Source organism: Denticeps clupeoides, chromosome 6 (genome assembly GCF_900700375.1).
Source record: "Denticeps clupeoides chromosome 6, fDenClu1.1, whole genome shotgun sequence".
NCBI classification, from domain to species: domain Eukaryota; kingdom Metazoa; phylum Chordata; class Actinopteri; order Clupeiformes; family Denticipitidae; genus Denticeps; species Denticeps clupeoides.
Window position 1 is genome coordinate 19,463,454 of NC_041712.1, and position 20,987 is coordinate 19,484,440.

Here is a 20,987-nt window from a genome sequence, read left to right on the forward strand (position 1 = left end):
TGTTCTACTATGATAATTGATGAAAATAAATTATGTTCAATAAGATGTACTTGCCTCGGTTACACTCGGTTGACGACGACTCTTCCCCTGCACTACATCAGTACTTGGCCCGGCATCCTCCGCATTAGCTAACGGATGCTTTGCGTTTAGGTGGTACTTGAGACCAGAAGAGCTCCAACCCTAGTGCAAACAACCCTAGTCTTGTCAAGGTTTCCATTGGGAAGCTTCTTAAAAATTAATTTTCCCTGAAGCAAACCCGGCGGCTTCTTGGCTGCATCCATGTTACCACGTCACGTTTGATGCGGTCATTTCACAGTTCGAAGAGTCTCTCTCGCCCCCTACAGTGCAAATCCGCGCTAAAATATCAAGGTGAAAGTATAGACCCAGCTCCCAACCCAACTTGAATAGATTAACGCGATATTTTTTTTTATCGCCCGATAAGAGTCTCACGTTAACGCAGCACGTTAACGCCGATAACGGCCCACCACTAGTTCTGTTATTAGTGCAAAAGTGATTGTAAAAAACTGTAATAACTGGCCATGTTCTTTATCAGTTCATGCACACCCAAACTTTATTGCACAAACATGAATAAACTCATCAATTTAAGCCAGTGGTTTTTCTGATTTCATGTTCTCCTTTGCATTCTTAAACGGTGGAAAAGGAAAAACTCATCATGAAATAATTCAGACTTCAGACAAACAGCTATAAAAATGTTTAGACAAGGTTTTCTAGCAAGAGATGAGTACAGATGTGTGACGCAGGGGTGAACTGCACAGGGGTGTTAACCTATACAGTCCTCTAAATGTTGCAAAGTCATTAACATGTACAGCATCCTAACTGTGAGGGTCAAGAAGTCCACAATTCCACAGATCATTGAATTTGTAACTCTAAATTCATATGTGGAATTAAAGTAGGCTCTTATATTTCTCTGCAACAAGCAGTGCTTGGGAGTAACGGAATACGTGTGATAATCAGAATACAGTTACTTTGTTTAAATAAATGGATTACATGGCGTGTTTTTCCTGTTTCATATGTTAGGCTATCCCCTCTCTATCTCCTCTCTAATTTTGGTAATTCCACGCTGCGCGGACCACGCATAACATGCTGCTTATCGAGTTGTGCTACCTAGCGGATCTGCGCATGCGCAGTCCCTCAAGTTTGCGCTCTGTTTCAGCGTCCATAGAAAGGGATGGGCGAATCTGCCAGCAACCAAGCTGCTCTCGGTAACAAAAGACTCCACATGCAACCTAACGAAACATCTGGAAGTAAGTTAATTACATTTTCTTTTACCTTTTTTATCTAATCAGGAAGAGGGTCATTGAAAATGCTGTTTTTTTCCTTGTGCAAGGCTACTTTTTATTTTAACTAAGTGATGGAATATGTTGGTGACAGTAACAGTAAATAATAACAATATTATAACAATGGCATATTTTATGTTTGTCTAATACTCTTCCACTTTTCAGCTTTATAAATAAAGAAATGGTTAAGGAAAAACAGGAAGGTTAAGGAAAAACTACATTCATGTAGTTGTAAAAAGCATTACAATATATTAAGTAATCCAAAGTATTCAGAATACGTTACTCACATTGAGTAATTTAACAGAATACGTTACAAACTACATGTTTTTTCAGAGTACAAACTCACATAGTTGTGATTTTAAATAGTAATTTATCACTTATCGAAGCTTCCACTTTTCTTTCCACACCAGCTTCTCACATTTTCACAACGCCAACGACAGGCGTGTCCCTCCGCGCGACCCGTACCACTAACATTGACAGCGCGGGAGTTGCGGGGCTTCGCGCCTTTTATCCGCCTGGCCGCAGAACTCGTCAGAATAATCCGTCGCCATGAGTTTGTGGGTAGACAAGTACAGGCCCACCTCCCTCGGCAAGCTGGATTATCACAGAGAGCAGGCGAACCAGCTGAAGAACTTGGTAAGAGAACGTCGTTGTTATGTTAGCCGCTAGCGCGGCGTGATTTAGAGAAATTGCCCCATTTTAGTCCAGCTCTCTGGAGTGAACGGAACATATCGACGTGTTGCCCGCTCGCCAGGTCCAATGCGGAGACTTCCCGCATCTGCTGGTCTACGGGCCCTCCGGGGCGGGGAAGAAGACGCGGATCGTGTGCCTGCTGCGGGAGCTTTACGGCGCCGGCGTGGAGAAGCTGCGCATCGAGCACCAGTCCATCACGGCGAGTTATTTCTCTTCCTTCTTACACGTCAGCTCCGATAAACACGCTGCGTGACGCTCGTTTTTCGCTCCGCAGGCGCCTTCGAAGAAGAAAATCGAAATCGACACCATTGCGAGCAACTACCACCTGGAAGTGAATCCGAGGTCAGTGGACAGAAATATTCCATATAAATATAGAATATTTAGGCGTCACAAGACCTGTCTTGCAGCGATGCAGGGAACAGTGACCGAGTGGTGATCCAGGAGCTGATCAAAACCGTCGCCCAGTCCCAGCAGATCCAGTCCAGCACGCAGAGAGAGTTCAAAGGTCGGCCACAACCCTCCAGGAGCCTTCTATTTCGCCATGTGCCGCAGGTGATCTTAACAATGTTGTTGGACTCGACAGTGGTGCTGCTGACCGAGGTGGACCGGCTGACGAAAGACGCCCAGCATGCCTTGCGTCGGACGATGGAGAAATACATGTCCACCTGCCGACTGATCCTCTGCTGCAACTCCACGTCCAAGGTGATCGCCCCCATCAGGAGCCGGTGCCTGGCAGTGCGAGTTCCCCTGCCCAGCGTGGAAGAGGTGTGTTGGGCCGCGGTGTGCTAATATTTTCCAATTCGTTGGACTAGGGGTATGATTCTCGCTTAGGGTGCGGGAGGTCCCAGATGAGCCCAACACGAATACGAGAATACATGCCATGCTTTGTTGGGGCAGTGATGGCCTAGCGCTTAAGGAAGCTGCCCCGTAATCAAAAGGTTGCCGGTTCAAATCCTGATCCACCAAGGTGCCACCATCCCCGGGCGCCTGTCATGGCATGGTTAAAAGCAGAGGACACGGTTCGTTGTGTCACCGTGTGCTGTGCTGCAGTGTTTCACAATGACAATCACTTCACTTGAAGCACACAGCTTTTACTGCTGTTCTGTAATGATTAAATGTTGAGGAGGAGGATGATGATTTCTTCTTTGGCTGCAGGTGTGCAGTGTTCTGGCGAACGTGTGCAAGAAGGAGGGCCTGCAGCTTCCTCCAGAGCTCGCCAGGCAGATTGCTGAGAAGTCCGGACGCAACCTGCGCAAAGCCCTGCTGATGTGTGAGGCCTGTCGAGTTCAGCAGTAAGTGAGCTTGTTTGCTGGGTTTAAAGTGAGCGGTCTCTACCTTGAAGCTAAAATGATTGTAAACCCTGTGGACATGACCTTCCAGCTACTTCGCTCTGCTTCCTGGCACATCGCCGGAAATAATGATATCTGTGCCATTCAATAAATGGTGGACAGGAATGGCTCATTAATGGGAACAAGCACGATGTAGGATGGCTACAGCCATGTATCAGAATAGAAATATAATAGCAGAGCTTTATAAATGCCTGGGGTTTTGGTGGTAGTACCCTAGTGGGTGACACACTTGCCTATGAACCAGAAGGTTCGACCCCAGTTACTGCCATTGTGTCCCTGAGCAACTCCGTAGCTGGATGAGAGTGTCTGATAAATGCTGTAAATTTGTTTTTCAGACTCATAATAATGCTTTAACTGTACAAAGAGAAAACATTGACTTCACATTACCTTGAATATCAAATGCACATGTATGTGTGTGTGATTTGTGTGTGTGTGTAAGAGCCCATTTTTAATCAAAATTTCCTAAAACATTAAGTTATTCAAACAAAATAAGTTTTTTTTTTTTTTTTTCTGGCCATTTGGCCCGATATGATAATCATGACCCCTTTTGTTCTTAAGGATAAAATATGCGCGTGTGAGTGTTGAGTGACCTGATATGCAGGTGCTTTTTCACTTTCTATCCACAAGGTGGAGCACATTTACATTTATGGCATTTATCAGACGCTCTTATCCAGAGCGACTTACAATCAGTAGTTACAGGGACAGCCCCCCCCCCCTGGAGCAACTTAGGGTTAAGTGTCTTGCTCAGGGACACAATGGTAGTAAGTGGGATTTGTGACTCTGTAGTCTTCTGGTTCATAGGCAAGTGTGTTACCCACTAGGCTACTACCATTATTAAACATTCAACTGTTTAATAATGTCAAAATGTATGAATTTGCTGTTTCTGACTTTTCCATTTTAATCTTGTTAATAATATCATTGCTCTTATAATGTGCTTAAGTGTAAAGCTGCTGTCATCTTCAAAAAGATTGATTGATTTTGTTTAGGTATCCGTTCTCTGGTGAGCAAGAAATCCCTGAGACAGACTGGGAAGTGTACCTGAAAGAGACTGCCAACGCTATTGTAAGCCAGCAGAGCCCCCAAAGGTCAGTTCAGATGTTGGGGAAGCTCCTGTAATGCAAAAACACCACCTCATGTGCTTATCACAGTATGTTATCCTAACTGTTTCTTTTCTCACTTAGGCTACTGGAGGTTCGTGCAAGACTATACGAGCTGCTGACTCACTGTATTCCACCTGAAATCATCATTAAGGTACTTCAATTGCATATTAACCAAATAGCCCATTTGTTGTTAAGTTCTAATAAGTCAAGAAGTGCAAGGTCTACATTTTGTTCCCCCTGTTACCTGTCTGAACCCATTTCAAAGTAGCAGTATTAGCAGGTTTATAATGGCTGTCTGGCCATTTTTGGATTTATTTAAAAATTTGTTTTCTACATATTAAAAAAAAAAAAAGAATAATAATTTATTGTATTGCACCCAGCTATTTATCTGAGCTGCCACCCCAGAATTCATAATTGATTGACTGCCATTGCAGAGCCTATACAGTCTTTTAAATCCTGTCTGAAAAGGGACACCCCTGTATTGATATTGTTTTTTTTGGTGAGTGTGTGTGTGTATAATATTAGGCTTGTCAATGATTTGATTTATTTTTAAAAACCACTCTCACAGAGCGTCTGACATTGATGTGGATATTCCCTGTTTTATATATGATTTTCATTGTGAAACACTGCAGCACAGCACATGGTGACACAACGAAATCTGTCCTGTTTTTAACCATCACCCTTGGTGAGCAGTGGGCAGCCATGACAGGCACCCAGGTGGATCAGGATTCGAACCGGCAACCTTCTGATTACAGGGCTGCTTCCTTAACCACTAGTCCACCACTGTGTGTGTGTGTGTTTAATTTTATTTATGTTTCCTACTTGTAAAACATTTTCGCCATCAGTGAGTGAAGCTCAGTTTTTGTCAAGGGTGCCTGTGTTCCATTTCAATTCCCTATCCATGTATGTATGTGCTAATCAGCTTGGAGCACAATGTTCCTCTTCTTGTGTGCCACTCCAGGGCCTGGTGACTGAACTGCTCAGTAACTGCGATGGGCACCTAAAGGCGGAGGTGGCCCAGATGGCGGCCTTTTATGAGCACCGGCTGCAACTGGGCAACAAAGCTATCTACCACCTGGAGGCCTTTGTGGCCAAGTTCATGGCAATCTACAAGAAATTTATGGAGGACGGACTGGACAATTTCATGTTCTAAACTGCATCTGTGTTGTTCCTCATACGATTTGTACAGACTTGTTTAATAGCAAAAACACAATAAAGCTCTTTAAATTTGTAAAAATGTGCATAGTCATTATCCTCAGGAATGATTTTTTATGTTTGCATTGCCTTCATTAATCACAGCTCGTGCTGTTCTAGAAGAGTGTGTGGTTTACCTGATGCAAATACAAATGTATTTTTTTTATTTTAACATGGCATGCAGTTATGCTACAAATTAGAACATTGTCAGGCAGCTGATATACGCCACCAAATCATTACTTAATCACAGACACACATGTTTTGTACAGTTCTAATGTCCAACTATTAGTGGTTTTTGGTTGACTGTTACTTTATATTCATATCTTTATTATATATACAATACTGGATTTTTTAAAAATCAATTTAAAAGAATCCAGTGTTTAAATAAATAATTAAAATATAAAAACCTACTATAATACAACTTTACAGGGCAACATAAAAAGTAGCACAAACACTTCCACAAAGTACTTATAGTGTATATTATTTCATTTTTCAGAGCTATATCACTAGCACATTTACTACTGTTGTATGTGAATAGAATGTTATTTGCGCCTCTTGCTGGCGTAATATATAATGAACCCCATAGTAATGAGCAATCCTGAGCCCACCAGAGAGAGGAAGCTGACTATGGGCCGCTTGGTCAGAAAGTGGCACTCTGAGCAAGGTACGAGGGATCGGGGGCACTGCTGGGGAGGCGAGCCTTGAACGGGGAAGCCGTTGTGCTCGATGATGTTGCGGTAGTGGGTCAACGACGCCTTCATGATGACCTCATCCTGCACGTGTCCGTACATCCCGAAGCCTGGGTCGCGCTGGTCACTCAGAGCATAGGCAAAGTAGCCTTGCAGGTTGACCCCATCCAGGATGTAAGCTATTACAGAAATAAAAAAAATGTTTAGTTATTATGCATGTTTCCCACTGCTTAAGCAAAATGCAAAGATTAACGTCATCACATTTTTATTACTTGCATAACCCAAAGAATTGTGGTCGTATACTTGGAACCCCAACTTGTCCACATCAGCATGTCCTACTCCCAGCGTAAATAAAGCTGTGCAACTCACCCTTCAGAGCCTCGTTGATGTAGTTGTACAGGTAGTAAACTCGTAGGTTGTCTTTGAACTTCGTTGGATCCTCCTGCACACCATTGGCCATGATGTAGATGGGAACGTCCTTGTAGCGGGAGTGCACCCAGTTTAGGGCTTTGCGTAGACCAAACGGAACCACTCGAGAGTTGGGGGCTTCAATCCAAGTGACGTCAAACATGTACTGCACCTCGAGCATTTGCTTGTACTTGTACTTGTCCTCCACGCTGTCCAACACCATGATGGTGGTGAAGTGGCTGATGGCAAAGAAGTCATATGTTCCCCTCACCAGCTGTCTCTCCTCCTCCGTGAAGGTGGGCAGCTGGTAGTTGAAGAGGTCAAGCGAGTTCCGGTGCCGTAGCCAGCTCCTCATGAGCTGCGGGTAGTCGCCGTCACCGAAGATGGGCTCAGAGAACCAGCCCACGCGGAAGTCCAGGACCCGGTTGGCGGGTTCCACGTCCTGCCGGCTGAAGGACACTGCGGGCTCCACCCAGTCCATGTGTAACACCAGGGACACCTTACCGCCCTGCAGGGGCCGGAATTCGCGGTTGTACACGTGCCAGGCCAGCGCGTGGGCGAGCAGCAGGTGATGGCCCACCACATAGCCGAGCTTCTCATCGTTGGGCTCATTAAGGGTGACCCACAGCTTGACATGGTGTCCCAACCACTGGTAGCAGAGCCTAGCGTAGCTGGCAAAGGCCTGGACAGTCTCGATGTTCTGCCACCCACCTTCGATGGCCGTGGGCAAGCTGGAGCGCTCCAACGTATGGTGCCACAAAGTGACCACGGGGGTGATGTTGGCCTGGCTCAGCTCGCTAACAAAGCAGTTGTAGTAGTCCAGCAGTGTGACGTTGGCCTCGGACGCTCTGCCCGTGGGCACGATGGACGACCAGTTGAGGGAGAAGTGGAAGTGCGAGACGTGAAGACGCTGCACGTCGGACACCTGCTGGCGAATGGAGGCGAAATCTGTGCAGTGCCGCACCCGTCGCAGGAGCGGAGGCTGAGTGGCGTCCAGGCGCTTGAGCTCACCGCTGCCTGAGATGTTCCACAGATACACGCTGGGGTCGGCAAACTGAGTCGGGGTGGTCTCTATCTGAAACGGGAAAGAAAGTCAAGCGGTGTCAATACCGCGAACCAGGACAAAAAAACAGCTGAGGGGGAACATGCTCTGGAAACTGTACTTTGACTCGGGCCCGTCACACAAACAGAGCCTGTCGCCACTATTTGTTTGACTAAGCAGGACCTGCGGGTTCATGAACCCCCCCTCAAAATAAGTGCGTTGTCCAACGAACGCTGGACCAATTTTGGACCTTTTGATCTAGTTGTGAACGATCAAATGTGAATAATAAGTACTGGCGGCCTTTACTGTAACTCCAGGTGTACATGAATGGATCGCATGTTACATTTCAACTCGAAAACCTAACCCAAGGTTCAAAGTAACAGGATATTTGAGTTAATGTTTCCTCGGAAATCTATTTTTAAAGAAATTATTACACGCCTGCAGTTGACATGGTCACACATTTACTTTGGTATTTTCACCTAATAAAAAGCGGAAAAAATTTTAATTCATTTAATGGCTTGAATAATAAGGGATACAGCTACTCTATGGAGGCTATGAAGATCATGACAGATGATATTTTGAAGAATCTGATGTATGAAGCAACATTTTTTCTTCATATAACTATATAAAACTATAGAACAGGCCAAAAGTTTGGACACACCTTCTCATTCAATGTGTTTTCTTTATTTTCATGACCATTTACGTTGGTAGATTCTCACTGAAGGAATCAAAACTATGAATGAACACATGTGGAGTTATGTACTTAACAAAAAGTGGAGACCTGACCTCCACAGTCACCGGACCTGAACCCAGTCGAGATGGTTTGGGGTGAGCTGGACCGCATAGTGAAGGCAAAGGGGCCAACAAGTGCTCTCTGGGAACACCTCTAGGAACTCCTTCAAAATCATTTCTTGAAGCTCATCGAGAGAATGCCAAGAGTGTGCAAAGCAGTAATCAGAGCAAAAGGCGGCTATTTTGAAGAAACTTAGAATATAAAACATGTTTTCAATTATTTCACTTTTTTTGCTAAGTACATAACTCCACATGTGTTCATTCATAGTTTTGATGCCTTTAGTGAGAATCTACCAATGTACATTTACATGTACACTTGCTCGAGAAAGATATATACAAATAAATATACAATAAACATTCTTTCTCGAGCAAGTTATTTATTACTATTTACAGAATTTCTAAATCCGTCAGTATTGTCATAGTCAATTAAGGATACAACATTTAGCATAGCACTAACTTTATCCAAGTACACTTTTTCCCATAAGGAATGAGGAGACTGATAAGCAGAGGTTGACATGAAACAACGTGTGCCTTTCACGTCCCTTCACCCCTGAAGAGTTTACCTGGATGGAGTTTGCCGCTACACCCCAGGCGAAGCTGCAGGGGAAAACGCCCTGGACGGGCTGGTGCTCTGGCAGCATCAGGAAGCCGTTCTTCTCGATGAGCTTGCTGTAGAAGCTGGCCGAAGTCTTGGGTTCCCTCCTCAGGTCAGGCGTGTTGAAGTCAACGTAGTACAGGCCCCGTCTGATCCCGTACTCTCTGTACCACTCGTAACCGTCCACCAGAGACCAGGCCGTGTAGCCAATCACATTTACGCTGTCATATCTGATCGCTACAAAAGGACAGGAGATGATAAGCGTCAATGTCATGATAAAGAAATATTTTCCATAAGACTGTGTCTACTTGTTCTTATATTGTTCATGAACCTCAACAAATTCTGGAAAAAGATCTGGGAAAATAGAGAAAAACATGATAATGACATGCTCAACCTCTAAATCGCCTAAAGATAAAATAACTTGATGGATTTATGATAGCCCAAGTAGATCAAATTTGCTATTCAGAGAGGAAATTATGAAATGTGTTACACCAGTCAGGAACAGAGGCACAACTTACATTTCAAGGTCTCCATTATGAACCTCTTGAGATAGTACATGTGCTTGGCATCTTTGGTCTTGGTGTTGCTCAGGACAAACCATCCACTCTCCACCACGAAGACGGGCGGGCTGTTGTATTCAGCGTTGACCCAGTAGAGGAGCATGCGCAGGTCCAGGTCCTCTTTCTGGCCAAAGAGCAGGCTGGTGTTGATGAGCTGAAAGCTGAGCGCGGGCCCGTGGGAGAGGGCGAAGAAGTCCGCCGTGCCGTTGACGCGCAGCCTCTCGGGCTCGGTGAAGACGGGCAGCTTGAGGGACAGGTCCCGCTTCATGCAGGGAGGGTAGTCGCCGTCGACGAAGAGCGGCCGGGCGAACCAGCCCAGAACGAAGTCCAGGGAGCACTGGCAGGCGCGGAGGCTCTCATGCCGCATCCTGTTGGGCTTCACCCAGTGGGATGCCAGGGCCATGGAGACCTTCCCGCCCTGCCTGGCCCGGTAGCGCTCATCGTATACGTGCCAAGCTGCAGCATGGGCCTGTGGGGAAAGTTGTTCCAAATATAAAATCAGGCCCATTACACCTTGGCAGGTAAAGCTGAAACGGGACCAACTGATTACGGACTTACACCACAACCGGTAATCTGCCGTAAATAGTTCAGTATCCAAACAAATAAATATATGTTATATATCTTCATCTTAACAGAAACTGACATTGTTGAGGAAGTGGGTATGTCTCTCCTGTAAACCGATGAATGAGTTGAGGTGTGATGTGCCGCACTTATGAGGTGGGATGGATTATCTCGTCAAAGTAGAAGTTCTCACTAAGATTTAGACAGATTTGGGAACAACATTTGATAGTAATGGGTCTCTGAAATGAGGGACCATCTACAAAATACGGCGGACCATGAAAAGCCAGGAGAAAGCAGTTGTCTTCTAGAGAGAGTTCATTACATTAAAATCACACAATACACAGTGAAACATTGGTCTGTCGGTTCATTTTCTAAAACATTATACATTTCACAAAAATATTAATGTGTTAAAGCATTACAAACTGTGGTATCGAACCAAGTAATATGGTGGTAGTAGCCTAGTGGGTAACACACTCGCCTATGAACCAGAAGACCCGGGTTCAAATCCCACTTACTACCATTGTGTCCCTGAGCAAGACACTTAACCCTAAATTTCTCCAGCGGGGGACTGTCCCTGTAACTACTGATTGTAAGTTGCGTCTGATAAATGCTGTAAATGTAAAGTAATAAAATGATATTAATGTCTTATTAAAAGACCTGTTTCTAGAAAAACGGATTACTGCCATATTAGTATGTTCACCTAGGAAGTTTATATAAAATAATATGATATTTGTTATTATATATTATATTTACAGTATATTTTCTATATATATATATAAATTTTATAATAATATATATTATTTTAGTTTATTTTTTTACCTTAAGGAGGTTATGTCCCACTCTGTAAGGCAGTGCAGAATCATTTTTTATTCCAGGGGCCACCAGTCCTGTGCCATACCCATGCCAGGCCACCACAAACGGGTTGTCGATCGTGATCCAGTATTTCACGTCGTCCCCGAATGTTCTGAAGCAGAAGTCGGCGTATTCTCGGAACAGATCCACCAGGATGGGGTTGGCCCAGCCCCCGTGGAGGGTCTGCAGGTGGTCGGGAAGGTCCCAGTGGTACAGGGTCACGACGGGCTCAACCCCAATGCTCTTCAGGCCGCGGATGAGCTTGGCGTAGTGCGCGGCGCCCTTGTCGTTGTAGCTGCTGGCGCTGCCGTTGGGGAAGATCCTGGACCAGGACAAGGAGAAGCGGTAGTGGCTGACGCCGAGCAGCTCCAGGGCGCGTAGGTCGCCGCGGATGTTGTGGTAGCTGTCGCTCCCCACGTCCCCCGTGACTATCCGGTTCCCGGCGCGGTTAAACGTGTCCCAGATGGACGGGCCCTTTCCGTCCTTGTCGTAAGCCCCCTCGACCTGATAGGCGGCGGTGCCCACGGACCACATGAAGCCGTCGGGGAAGGTGTCGTGGAGGAAGGCCTTGTCGCCGGGGTAAGGGAGCTTGCCGAACCGGTCCCAGGTGCGGATCCCGGCCCCCGGCGCGCACGCCGTGCGCTCCGCGTCCCGGCACAGGAACAGCGCGAGTAACAGGCCGGCGACGCGCATGGTGCAGGGGACCCGTGCGACGAGGAGAGGGGGGGGACAAGTGCTCTCGGCGCGGCGACGAGGGTCATATAGTCCAGCTGGGCCCACGCGAGCCCTGTTTTGCTGTTAGGAAATCTATCAATTATTATCCAAGCTGTTCGCGCGTAAAAACGCATCCGAGCGCAGCGCCAATTCGCAGCGCCGCGACATCTGAGGCGCAAAACAACCTGTTGTCATCGGTGGGGACATGTTTCATGCTGTACTGTACCTATAGTGGGTTTGTAATTTATTTAATAAGCTTGGATAACATACAGGCCCATAATGACACGTGGCAGTGGTTCTCGCCCCTATAATTAGTATTAAATATGATCAGGACAGTACCTTTTAAACCCATTTAACATGCACTTCTACACAAATGTAAAAACAAGGTGAAATGGGTGAGATTAGGTTTGATGGTTAATTTTGGGTGACTTCATGGCCTCCTGTGCCAACTGATGCAAAAAAAAAAAAAAAAAACACTTCGAGAGCCACTGAAATCAAGTGCAGGATGTTCCTTTTGTTTAGTAATCCTCATCCCAGCTATCACCTATGATTTTAGCAATGATGTCTTCTTTGAATTTGTATTTTTATATTATATATGCATTTTTTGTTTAACCTTCTATTGGTTGAAGAGATGCTTTAAGTGGCATCTAAACTCCTGTGAATATTATTATGTGAAATATATTACTGTACGTCACCCGTCCCCCAGATCCAGGAAACGGCTACCTGCGCAGGGGAAGTGGGTGGTGGGATATGGAAATGATTCTGTGGTAACACAATGTTCTCTGTGCAGATGTTACTTGCCCTCTCTCACCAGGGTTTATGGGCCATTTGTGGAGCCGTGCCCCATCTGCCACTTATATGAGCATCAACTACACAAGCAGCCATAAGAATTATGTACATAATCTCTTCTGACATATGAGGACATGGTTATTAATCATGTTCCTACGTGATGGTTCACTTCACGTGTGCTTGTGGAAGGTGTTGTGCAGGGAGTTCTTCATTGTCTCTTCATCTGTAGTCTCTAATCACGTTATTAGGCATTAGTTATTTGTTCTTTTGTTCCTTGTATTTACCTCATTAATACCCATAATTTCCCCAAATTCCAGGGCTTTACATAAGTCTTGCTGGAAGTTGTGCAAAAGGAAAAACCATGATGCAAGCAACCTACTCTCTATGAATGTGTTAATGTAAACACAACTGAATGTGGCTTTTTACAACAATAAGTATGTTGTGTGTGTGTGTGTGTGTGTGTACCCAACTATACTATATCTAAAAGTATTTGGCAGCCATAGGTCAAGCGTTTCTGGTAGGTCCTCACCGGGTATGGCCCATTCTTCCTTGCAGTTCTTCTCAAGAGCTGTGATATTTTGGGGCTTCATCTTGCATGAAGCCCAAGGTCAAGGGAGAGACAGTGATTCAATTTTCGAATAATTCCTCAACAGTTGTTTCCTCACTACATCCTCACAGTTGATCTCTTCTCAACAAGCTGCTTGCCTATTGGCTCATCCCAGTCTTGGTGTAAAATCTTGTCCCTGGTGTCCTTAGAATAGTATTTTTCTGTATTTTCTTCCTTAGACAACTCTCTGATCTTGGCCATGGTCAAGTCTGACTGTTTGAAGGGGTGGACAGTGTCATTGTGAAACACAGCAGCACAGCACACAGTGACACAATGAAATGTGTCCTCTGCTTTTAATGATAACAGCCGCCCGGGGAGCAGTGTATGGGGACGGTACTTTGCTCAATGGCACCTTGGCGGATCGGGATTCGAACCAGCAATGTTCTGATTATGGGGCTGCTTCCTTAACCACAAGGCCACCACTGCCCCAGAAAGATAAAAGAGCTTGTTACAGGTCTGAGGGACAGAATTTTTTTTTGTGCTAAATACTTATTTCCTGCACATTATACAATTTTTTTTTAATAATACAATGTGATTTCCTGTATTTTTTTACATTCTGTCTCTCACAGTTGAAGTGAACCTATGATGAAACATCTAAGGACATGAGGGGCTGGGGGTGTAAATGTGGACAGGTTTGTATAACGTGGTCTGTTTGCCCATTCCAAGAGCAGTTACCGTGACAGTTACCATGGAAACGTGAAAGTAGGTAGCAATGCAGGAGCCATTAATGTAGGCCTGCTGCAATCGTCCACCTGCTGGTAAGCTATAGTGCTCTGAGAAACGTGCTGTGTTTGTTCTAATCAACACATGGCCATTAAACCTGAAAATTGCTCAGTCTGAGCAATGTCTGAGTCTGCAATGAATTACAAAAACAAACTCACTGTACATACTGGACCTGGTTTGTTTTAACAGGTTATAGAAGCCCATTCCACTCCAGATCTGAACATGTTCTTGAGAGCTTGACTGCACTGTCACTTTACTGGCACCTATTGGGCACTGTATGTAACTTTCAGAACTTGTTAGAATAGGCTGGAGAAGTTCTAAATGTCCTAAAGATATTCCTGTTACATCTATTCCAGGGGGACAGGTGGTGCTTGGAAGGCCAAAGCCCTTCTGTGTCCTCCATCTATTTGGCTCAGACAGACCACAGGTTCTCCACTTCCTCTGAGAACTGCAGATGGATCTGTGTGGAGGGGATCTGTGGACAATGGAGTTGTCAGGAGCAGCCATCTCTCCAGGGTCAGACTTAAAGTAAAGTGTGAAGTAATTGCTTTTAATTTCTGCTTTTAACCATCTTCCTTACTTGCTAGGCCAACACTGCCCCATTGAGGAATTTATATAATAATTGCTTTTGGTGGCAGAAACTGTCTTTAATTTTCATTATGTAATAATTTATCAAACATATTTATTATGGTATTTTATTATGGTATTTTATAAATACTGTGATTAAATTTACAGTAAGGATACAGTAGAATGTACAGCTAATTGCTGCCAGCTAGTTACTTTTTTTACAGTGTTGGGTTAACAAACACGACATCTACTGGAGCTCAAGACTAATTGTTGCTGATAAATATACTTTCTGCTTGTATGCAAATATTCCATCATGAACAGTTTTCACCCATTTCATGCCTTTTTAATGCACCAAATAATTGCTTCCCCTTCAAAAAAATGACATTTCTAAAGAAGCCAAACTCTAGGACGGTGGTGCATATCGTATCTACTTTATGAGATTAAACATATGAAATGAGCCTTCACAAAAGACCAATCAGAAAATATTTAATTTTTTCATGAGATAAGCATTTTATTTTTCAACACATTAAGGTTCCTGAATTAAAAAAATAAGTTTTAATCTGTTGATGTTGACAACGTTATAAGACTGGATGTCAATAATTTTATTATTGAACAACAACCATGTTCTCAATGAACCCAAAAAAAAAATTAATATCAAAGCTGAAAGTTTTTGGAAGTAGTTTTTAGTTAGTTTTTATTTTTAGCTATTTTAGGGGGATATCTGTGTGTGCAGGTGACTATTACTGTGCATAATTATTAGGCAACTTAACAAAAAACAAATATATACCCATTTCAATTATTTTTTACCAGTGAAACCAATATAACATCTCCACATTCACAAATATACATTTCTGACATTCAAAAACAAAACAAACAAAAAAAATCAGCGACCAATATAGCCACCTTTCTTAGCAAGGACACTCAAAAGCCTGCCATCCATGGATTCTGTCAGTGTTTTGATCTGTTCACCCTCAACATCGCGTGCAGCAGTGACCACAGCCTCCCAGACACTGTTCAGAGAGGTGTACTGTTTTCCCTCCTTGTAAATCTCACATTTGATGATGGACCACAGGTTCTCAATGGGGTTCAGATCAGGTAAACAAGGAGGCCATGTCATTAGTTTTTCTTCTTTTATACCCTTTCTTGCCAGCCACGCTGTGGAGTACTTGGACGCGTGTGATGGAGCATTGTCCTGCATGAAAATCATGTTTTTCTTGAAGGATGCAGACTTCTTCCTGTACCACTGCTTGAAGAAGGTGTCTTCCAGAAACTGGCAGTAGGACTGGGAGTTGAGCTTGACTCCATCCTCAACATTTCAGCTTGTGTGTCTTGTTCAGTGGTGGTCGTCTTTCAGCCTTTCTTACCTTGGCCATGTCTCTGAGTATTGCACACCTTGTGCTTTTGGGCACTCCAGTGATGTTGCAGCTCTGAAATATGGCCAAACTGGTGGCAAGTGGCATCTTGGCAGCTGCACGCTTGACTTTTCTCAGTTCATGGGCAGTTATTTTGCGCCTTGGTTTTTCCACACGCTTGTTGCGACCCTGTTGACTATTTTGAATGAAATGCTTGATTGTTCGATGATCACGCTTCAGAAGCTTTGCAATTTTAAGAGTGCTGCATCCCTCTGCAAGATATCTCACTATTTTTTACTTTTCTGAGCCTGTCAAGTCCTTCTTTTGACCCATTTTGCCAAAGGAAAGGAAGTTGCCTAATAATTATGCAAACCTGATATAGGGTGTTGATGTCATTAGACCACACCCCTTCTCATTACAGAGATGCACATCACCTAATATGCTTAATTGGTAGTAGGCTTTCGAGCCTATACAGCTTGGAGTAAGACAACATGCATGAAGAGGATGGTGTGGACAAAATACTCATTTGCCTAATAATTCTGCACTCCCTGTATATATGGCCTTATATATATATAGGCCATGTTGGTGTTGTCAGTAACGACAGGGTCCACTTTTTTACGCATGCCTACAGGGCTGTTGTTTGTTATACACATTAATAAAAAGTAGGCCTTGCAAGCATGCCAAGTTAAAGAGAAAAAGCAGAGAATATAAAAATATATAAAAATGAATGTACCTCTCCTCCTCCATCTCACCGCTGCAAGCTGCCTACAAGATGGCGACCCACAGTCACAAGAGGGTTTTATTGCAAAGCTATACAGAGCCATTTAAACCCTTTTGTCCACTTTAAAATCGATGATGTTGCCCGTGTACTCAGTTCTGGAGAATAAAGCACTTTATTTTGATCTGTAAGTAGATTCTTATTTATGGAGTTTTAGGTCTGTAAGCCACCATTTAGCAGAAGTCATTTTCTTTCTTCTTCACGATCAGGTGTGAGCATCTGCAGCTGATGTCCCACTCAGACAAGCACTAAATACAAAACAAATGAGTATATCATACCGTTTGTACATACATTTATAATTATTGCAAAATCACATAAAGATAACACATCAAATTTGATTATGGTAAACAGGAAACTTTAAGTTTAGTTGTGGTTGCCTCATTTAATTACATAAGTTTGGTCAACTTAATGTAAGATGAACAATATGAGTTTTTAACCAAAAGATCAGTTTACTCAGAAAGTAGTATACTGTTGACTTTTGCTTAAGTTGACATAACTGCAGAACTTATTTCACACTCAGGAGGTAAATTCATGGTTGCTTTTATATTAAGGCACATTAATTCCAACTAGTTTTAAGAATAGTGGAATGTTACACTTAATTCTTCCTGTTTGTGGCTCCATCCATCCACATCCAGCATTTGCCTATGCCCTGTTCCCTGACTGTTTCTGCATTTCAGTTTCAGTGAGAGGAACTCGACAGAAAGCCACAGGCACTCATTTCTCACCTTTTCATCTTTAAAATAGATTTTTAAATAACTTTCCGCCACATTAGTATTGATTGAATGGCGTACCATGCCTTTTTTTTAACTTCCCTGTGCCTGGTTAACCTCGCATAATGTACAGTTTTCTATTGCGCCATCTGGCCATCTTCAACCTCGGAGGAAGGAGAACTAAAGTGTTGGTGAGGTAGGGAGGGAAGTGCTTTTATTTTGGCAGCGTGGCAACATAAGGCCTGAAATGGGTACACCTAGGGGGTGTGTTTTAATTTACAACTTCTCTAAAATAATCTCTACAGACTAAGTGTCTTGCTCAGGGACACAATGGTAGTAAGTGGGGTTTGAACCTGGGTCTTCTGGTTCATACTTACCTCTCATACATTTATACGCTTTTATCCAGGCATTTGTACAAATTTATAGAGAACTATAGACAATGTGTTGTACACCTTGGGGCAGTGGTGGCCTATTTGTGAAGGAAGCGGCCACGTAATCAGAAGGTTGCCGGTTTGAATCCCACCAAGGTGCCACTGAGCAAAGCACCGTCCCCACACACTGCTTCCCGGGTGCCTGTCATGGCTGCCCACTGCTCACTAAGGGTGATGGTTAAAAGCATCATTTTATATGAGGGGCCGTTTAGGAAATATTTCAGACTTTTGTTACACAAACACATGTGAAACTCACACACATTCACATATGAAACTGACAAGCATGCATTTATACTACTGAAAACTCACACACACATATGAAACACTCACACAGACACAGGAGAAAAGCACGTACACACACATATGAAATGCTCACACAGGTGAAAAAAAATTAAACACTATATCCGGAAGTCAGTTCACTGCTCAGTGTGATGATTAAATTTAGAGGACACATTTCACTGTGTGCACCGTGTGCTGTGCTGATGTGTATCACAATGACATTCACTTTATGGGCCTTTTTATGGGCCTTTAACACAGTTTAAGTTTAATTTTTGTTTGTTACATAAGAGACCTTTTCACCTGTATCTGTGTGAGCATTTCATATTTACATTTACATTTACAGCATTTATCAGACGCCCTTATCCAGAGCGACTTACAATCAGTATTTAACAGGGACAGTCTCCCTGGAGCAACTTAGGGTTAAGTGTCTTGCTCAGGGACACAATGGTAGTAAGTGGGATTTGAACCTGGGTCTTCTGGTTCACAGGCGAGTGTCTTACCCACTAGGCTACTAACACCCTATGTGTGTGTGTGTGTGTGCGAGTTTTCAGGAGTATAAATGCATGCTTGTCAGTTTCATATGTGAATGTGTGTGTTTCACATGTGTTTGTGTAACAAAAGTCTGAAATATTTCCTAAACGGTCCCACATAATTTTACAGTACATTTTTCAGACAGGGAAAATACTTTTTTAATATGAAAGAGGAATGCCAATTAACAGGTTTATTTGGGAAATTTTGAAAGAAAGGGCAGGTCCATACACAGAGGCATGTAGACAAGAACTGTAGACAACGGTATACAACATATAGATGTGTCAGTACATAAACTGTGGGTCTCCTATGGGGTGAAGGTGGGAAGACAGATGCTCTGGTCCGTAACATGAATAACGTTACTTGTCGAACACAACATTTCGTGACATGCAAGGTGATAAAAGTCTCAGTTGACTGGACCTGGCAACACGGCGGCCGGCTTTCCCGCCACCTGCACACCTGGACACAATTGTGTCAATCGACGTTATTGGCGGGAAAAGGGACATAAAAGGAGAGTCCGGGCGCCGCTAGGATCCGTGAGATGGCGATGGAAGGGTTCTTGATTCCGCCGTACAGCATCGCCGGTTACCCCGGCTGCGGCACGTACCACCATGGTAACCCCAAGTTTAAGTACCAGAGCTGGAATAAGAAGGGTAACCTGTACGTCCCGCCCGACGCCATTGACTATTTGGACTTCTGTAAGCGCGCTCAGCTGAAGGCCATCTTGTCGCAGGTGAACCCCGGCCTCACGCCTCGTCTGCGGCGGGCCAACACCAAGGACTTCGGGGTGCAGGTGAACCCCAAGGTGGACGCCACGGTGCAGTGCTCCCTGGGACCCAAAACCCTGTTCTACCTGGAGGACAAGAGGGCGTCTCCCGCGGCGGCGTCGCCGCTGTCGAGTCCCTTCCTCCGGAAGCCGCCGAGCACCCCGGTGAACAACGTGCGCTTCTCCCGCCCGGTGGCCATCTACTCCCCGGTGTTCGACCGCAGGTTCTTCCCGCTGGCCGCCGGCAGCACGGACGAGGAGCCCTCGGACACGGACGCCGAGCGCAGCGGCGAGGAGCTCCGGTCCGAGCTGGAGGAGGAGGCGCGTCGGGAGAACCGCGATGTCCTCCTGCGCCGGACGCAGAAGAAGTTCAACTTCCAGGTGCGACGTGGACTGTCAGCGCAGCTTGACGTGGCTTCTCCGCCCGTTCTCCTGTCGTTACGATGCCCAGCATACGGTGACACAGCGCATGTCCCCTGCTTCTAAAGCCATCTCCATAAGTGAGCAGTGGGTGGGCGTCTGGATTCGAACCGGCAACCTTCAGATTATGGGGCTGCTTCCTTACCCGCCACCACTGCCCCCTGACTTGTCTGGACCTTGGGGTTCACCCACAACTCCAACATAATCTGCCTCATATTAGGGCAGTGGTGACCTAGCTGTTAAGGAAGCGGCCCCGTAATCAGAAGGTTGCCGGTTCGAGTCCCGATCCGCCGAGGTGCCACTGCGCAAAGCACCCTGCTCCCCGGGTGCCCGTCGTGGCTGCTCACTAAGGGTGATGGTTAAAGGCGGAGGATTCATTTCGTTATGGGCTTATTAACCAAAATGTTTCGTCCCCAGTCCAAAAAGACACTGAACTAAGCACGTGAACATTCTACAGCCATTTGGTAAAATCATATATAATTTTTTTCAGTTTCTGGAGCAGAAGTACGGCTTTTTCCACTGCGGCAAGTGCAATATTCGGTGGGAGAGTGCTTACGTGTGGTGCATCTCAGGAACCTCTAAGGTAAGCGTGTCTTCTCGCCGACCGGTACGCGGTTCTGCTGGTCCCAGCTTCCTCTGCTTCACCCCGGCTTCTGTAAATGCAGGTGTACTTCAAGCAGCTTTGCCGGAAGTGTCAGATTGCGTATAATCCGTACAGAGTGGAGTCCATTCAGTGCCTGGTCTGTAGGCTTATTTAAAGTTCATTTTTGGGGTTTTTTTTTTTTTTTTTTGCATGTTCCAATCTTTTTATTTATTAATTAAACCAGGCCTGTGGTCAGACCCGTTGCACTTGTGAGCGGAAAGTGAGGCACATAGACTTGAAGCGGCCGCATCGCCAGGACCTGTGTGGCCGTTGCAAGGGCAAGCGGCTCTCCTGCGACGCCACATACAGCTTCAAGTACATCGTTTGAACGTGTGATTTGTCCTTGTTTTATAACATGCACTTTTGAAATGAACCACTGTCTTTTTCTACCCCTTTATCTGAAGCATAAATAAAAATAAAAAATATGCATAATTTGGGTGCCTTTTTGTGCCTTTCCTTTCACCGTCTGACATTCCGCTGCCGCTCTTTTACTTTACTTTACTTTTTATCCAAAGCAACTTACAAGAGGAAGACTCCAGCAATTCTC

General features: G+C 44.7%; 3 protein-coding genes across 3 annotated transcripts; 2 read left to right on the plus strand and 1 right to left on the minus strand.

The window, feature by feature from the left end:
• The first annotated feature begins 1,759 nt into the window (after nucleotides 1-1,759).
• On the plus strand, nucleotides 1,760-5,636 carry rfc3 (replication factor C (activator 1) 3). Its single transcript, XM_028984248.1, has 9 exons — nucleotides 1,760-1,934; nucleotides 2,053-2,190; nucleotides 2,266-2,333; nucleotides 2,399-2,496; nucleotides 2,575-2,756; nucleotides 3,147-3,283; nucleotides 4,327-4,425; nucleotides 4,522-4,591; nucleotides 5,402-5,636. Exons 1-9 carry the CDS (start codon nucleotides 1,848-1,850, stop codon nucleotides 5,591-5,593), a joined length of 1,071 nt encoding a protein of 356 aa, XP_028840081.1. The 5' UTR covers nucleotides 1,760-1,847; the 3' UTR covers nucleotides 5,594-5,636.
• Nucleotides 5,637-5,820: 184 nt separating this feature from the next.
• kl (klotho) lies at nucleotides 5,821-11,872 on the minus strand. The gene is made up of 5 exons (XM_028983903.1): nucleotides 11,101-11,872; nucleotides 9,679-10,189; nucleotides 9,129-9,397; nucleotides 6,693-7,806; nucleotides 5,821-6,502 (listed from the first exon to the last, which is right to left on the minus strand). Exons 1-5 carry the CDS (start codon nucleotides 11,824-11,826, stop codon nucleotides 6,177-6,179), a joined length of 2,946 nt encoding a protein of 981 aa, XP_028839736.1. The 5' UTR covers nucleotides 11,827-11,872; the 3' UTR covers nucleotides 5,821-6,176.
• A 7,286-nt stretch (nucleotides 11,873-19,158) lies between these two features.
• zar1l (zygote arrest 1-like) lies at nucleotides 19,159-20,768 on the plus strand. Its single transcript, XM_028984491.1, has 4 exons — nucleotides 19,159-19,758; nucleotides 20,288-20,380; nucleotides 20,463-20,537; nucleotides 20,625-20,768. The coding sequence occupies exons 1-4, from the start codon at nucleotides 19,159-19,161 to the stop codon at nucleotides 20,766-20,768; spliced, it is 912 nt and encodes a 303-aa protein (XP_028840324.1).
• The last annotated feature ends 219 nt before the right edge of the window (nucleotides 20,769-20,987 follow it).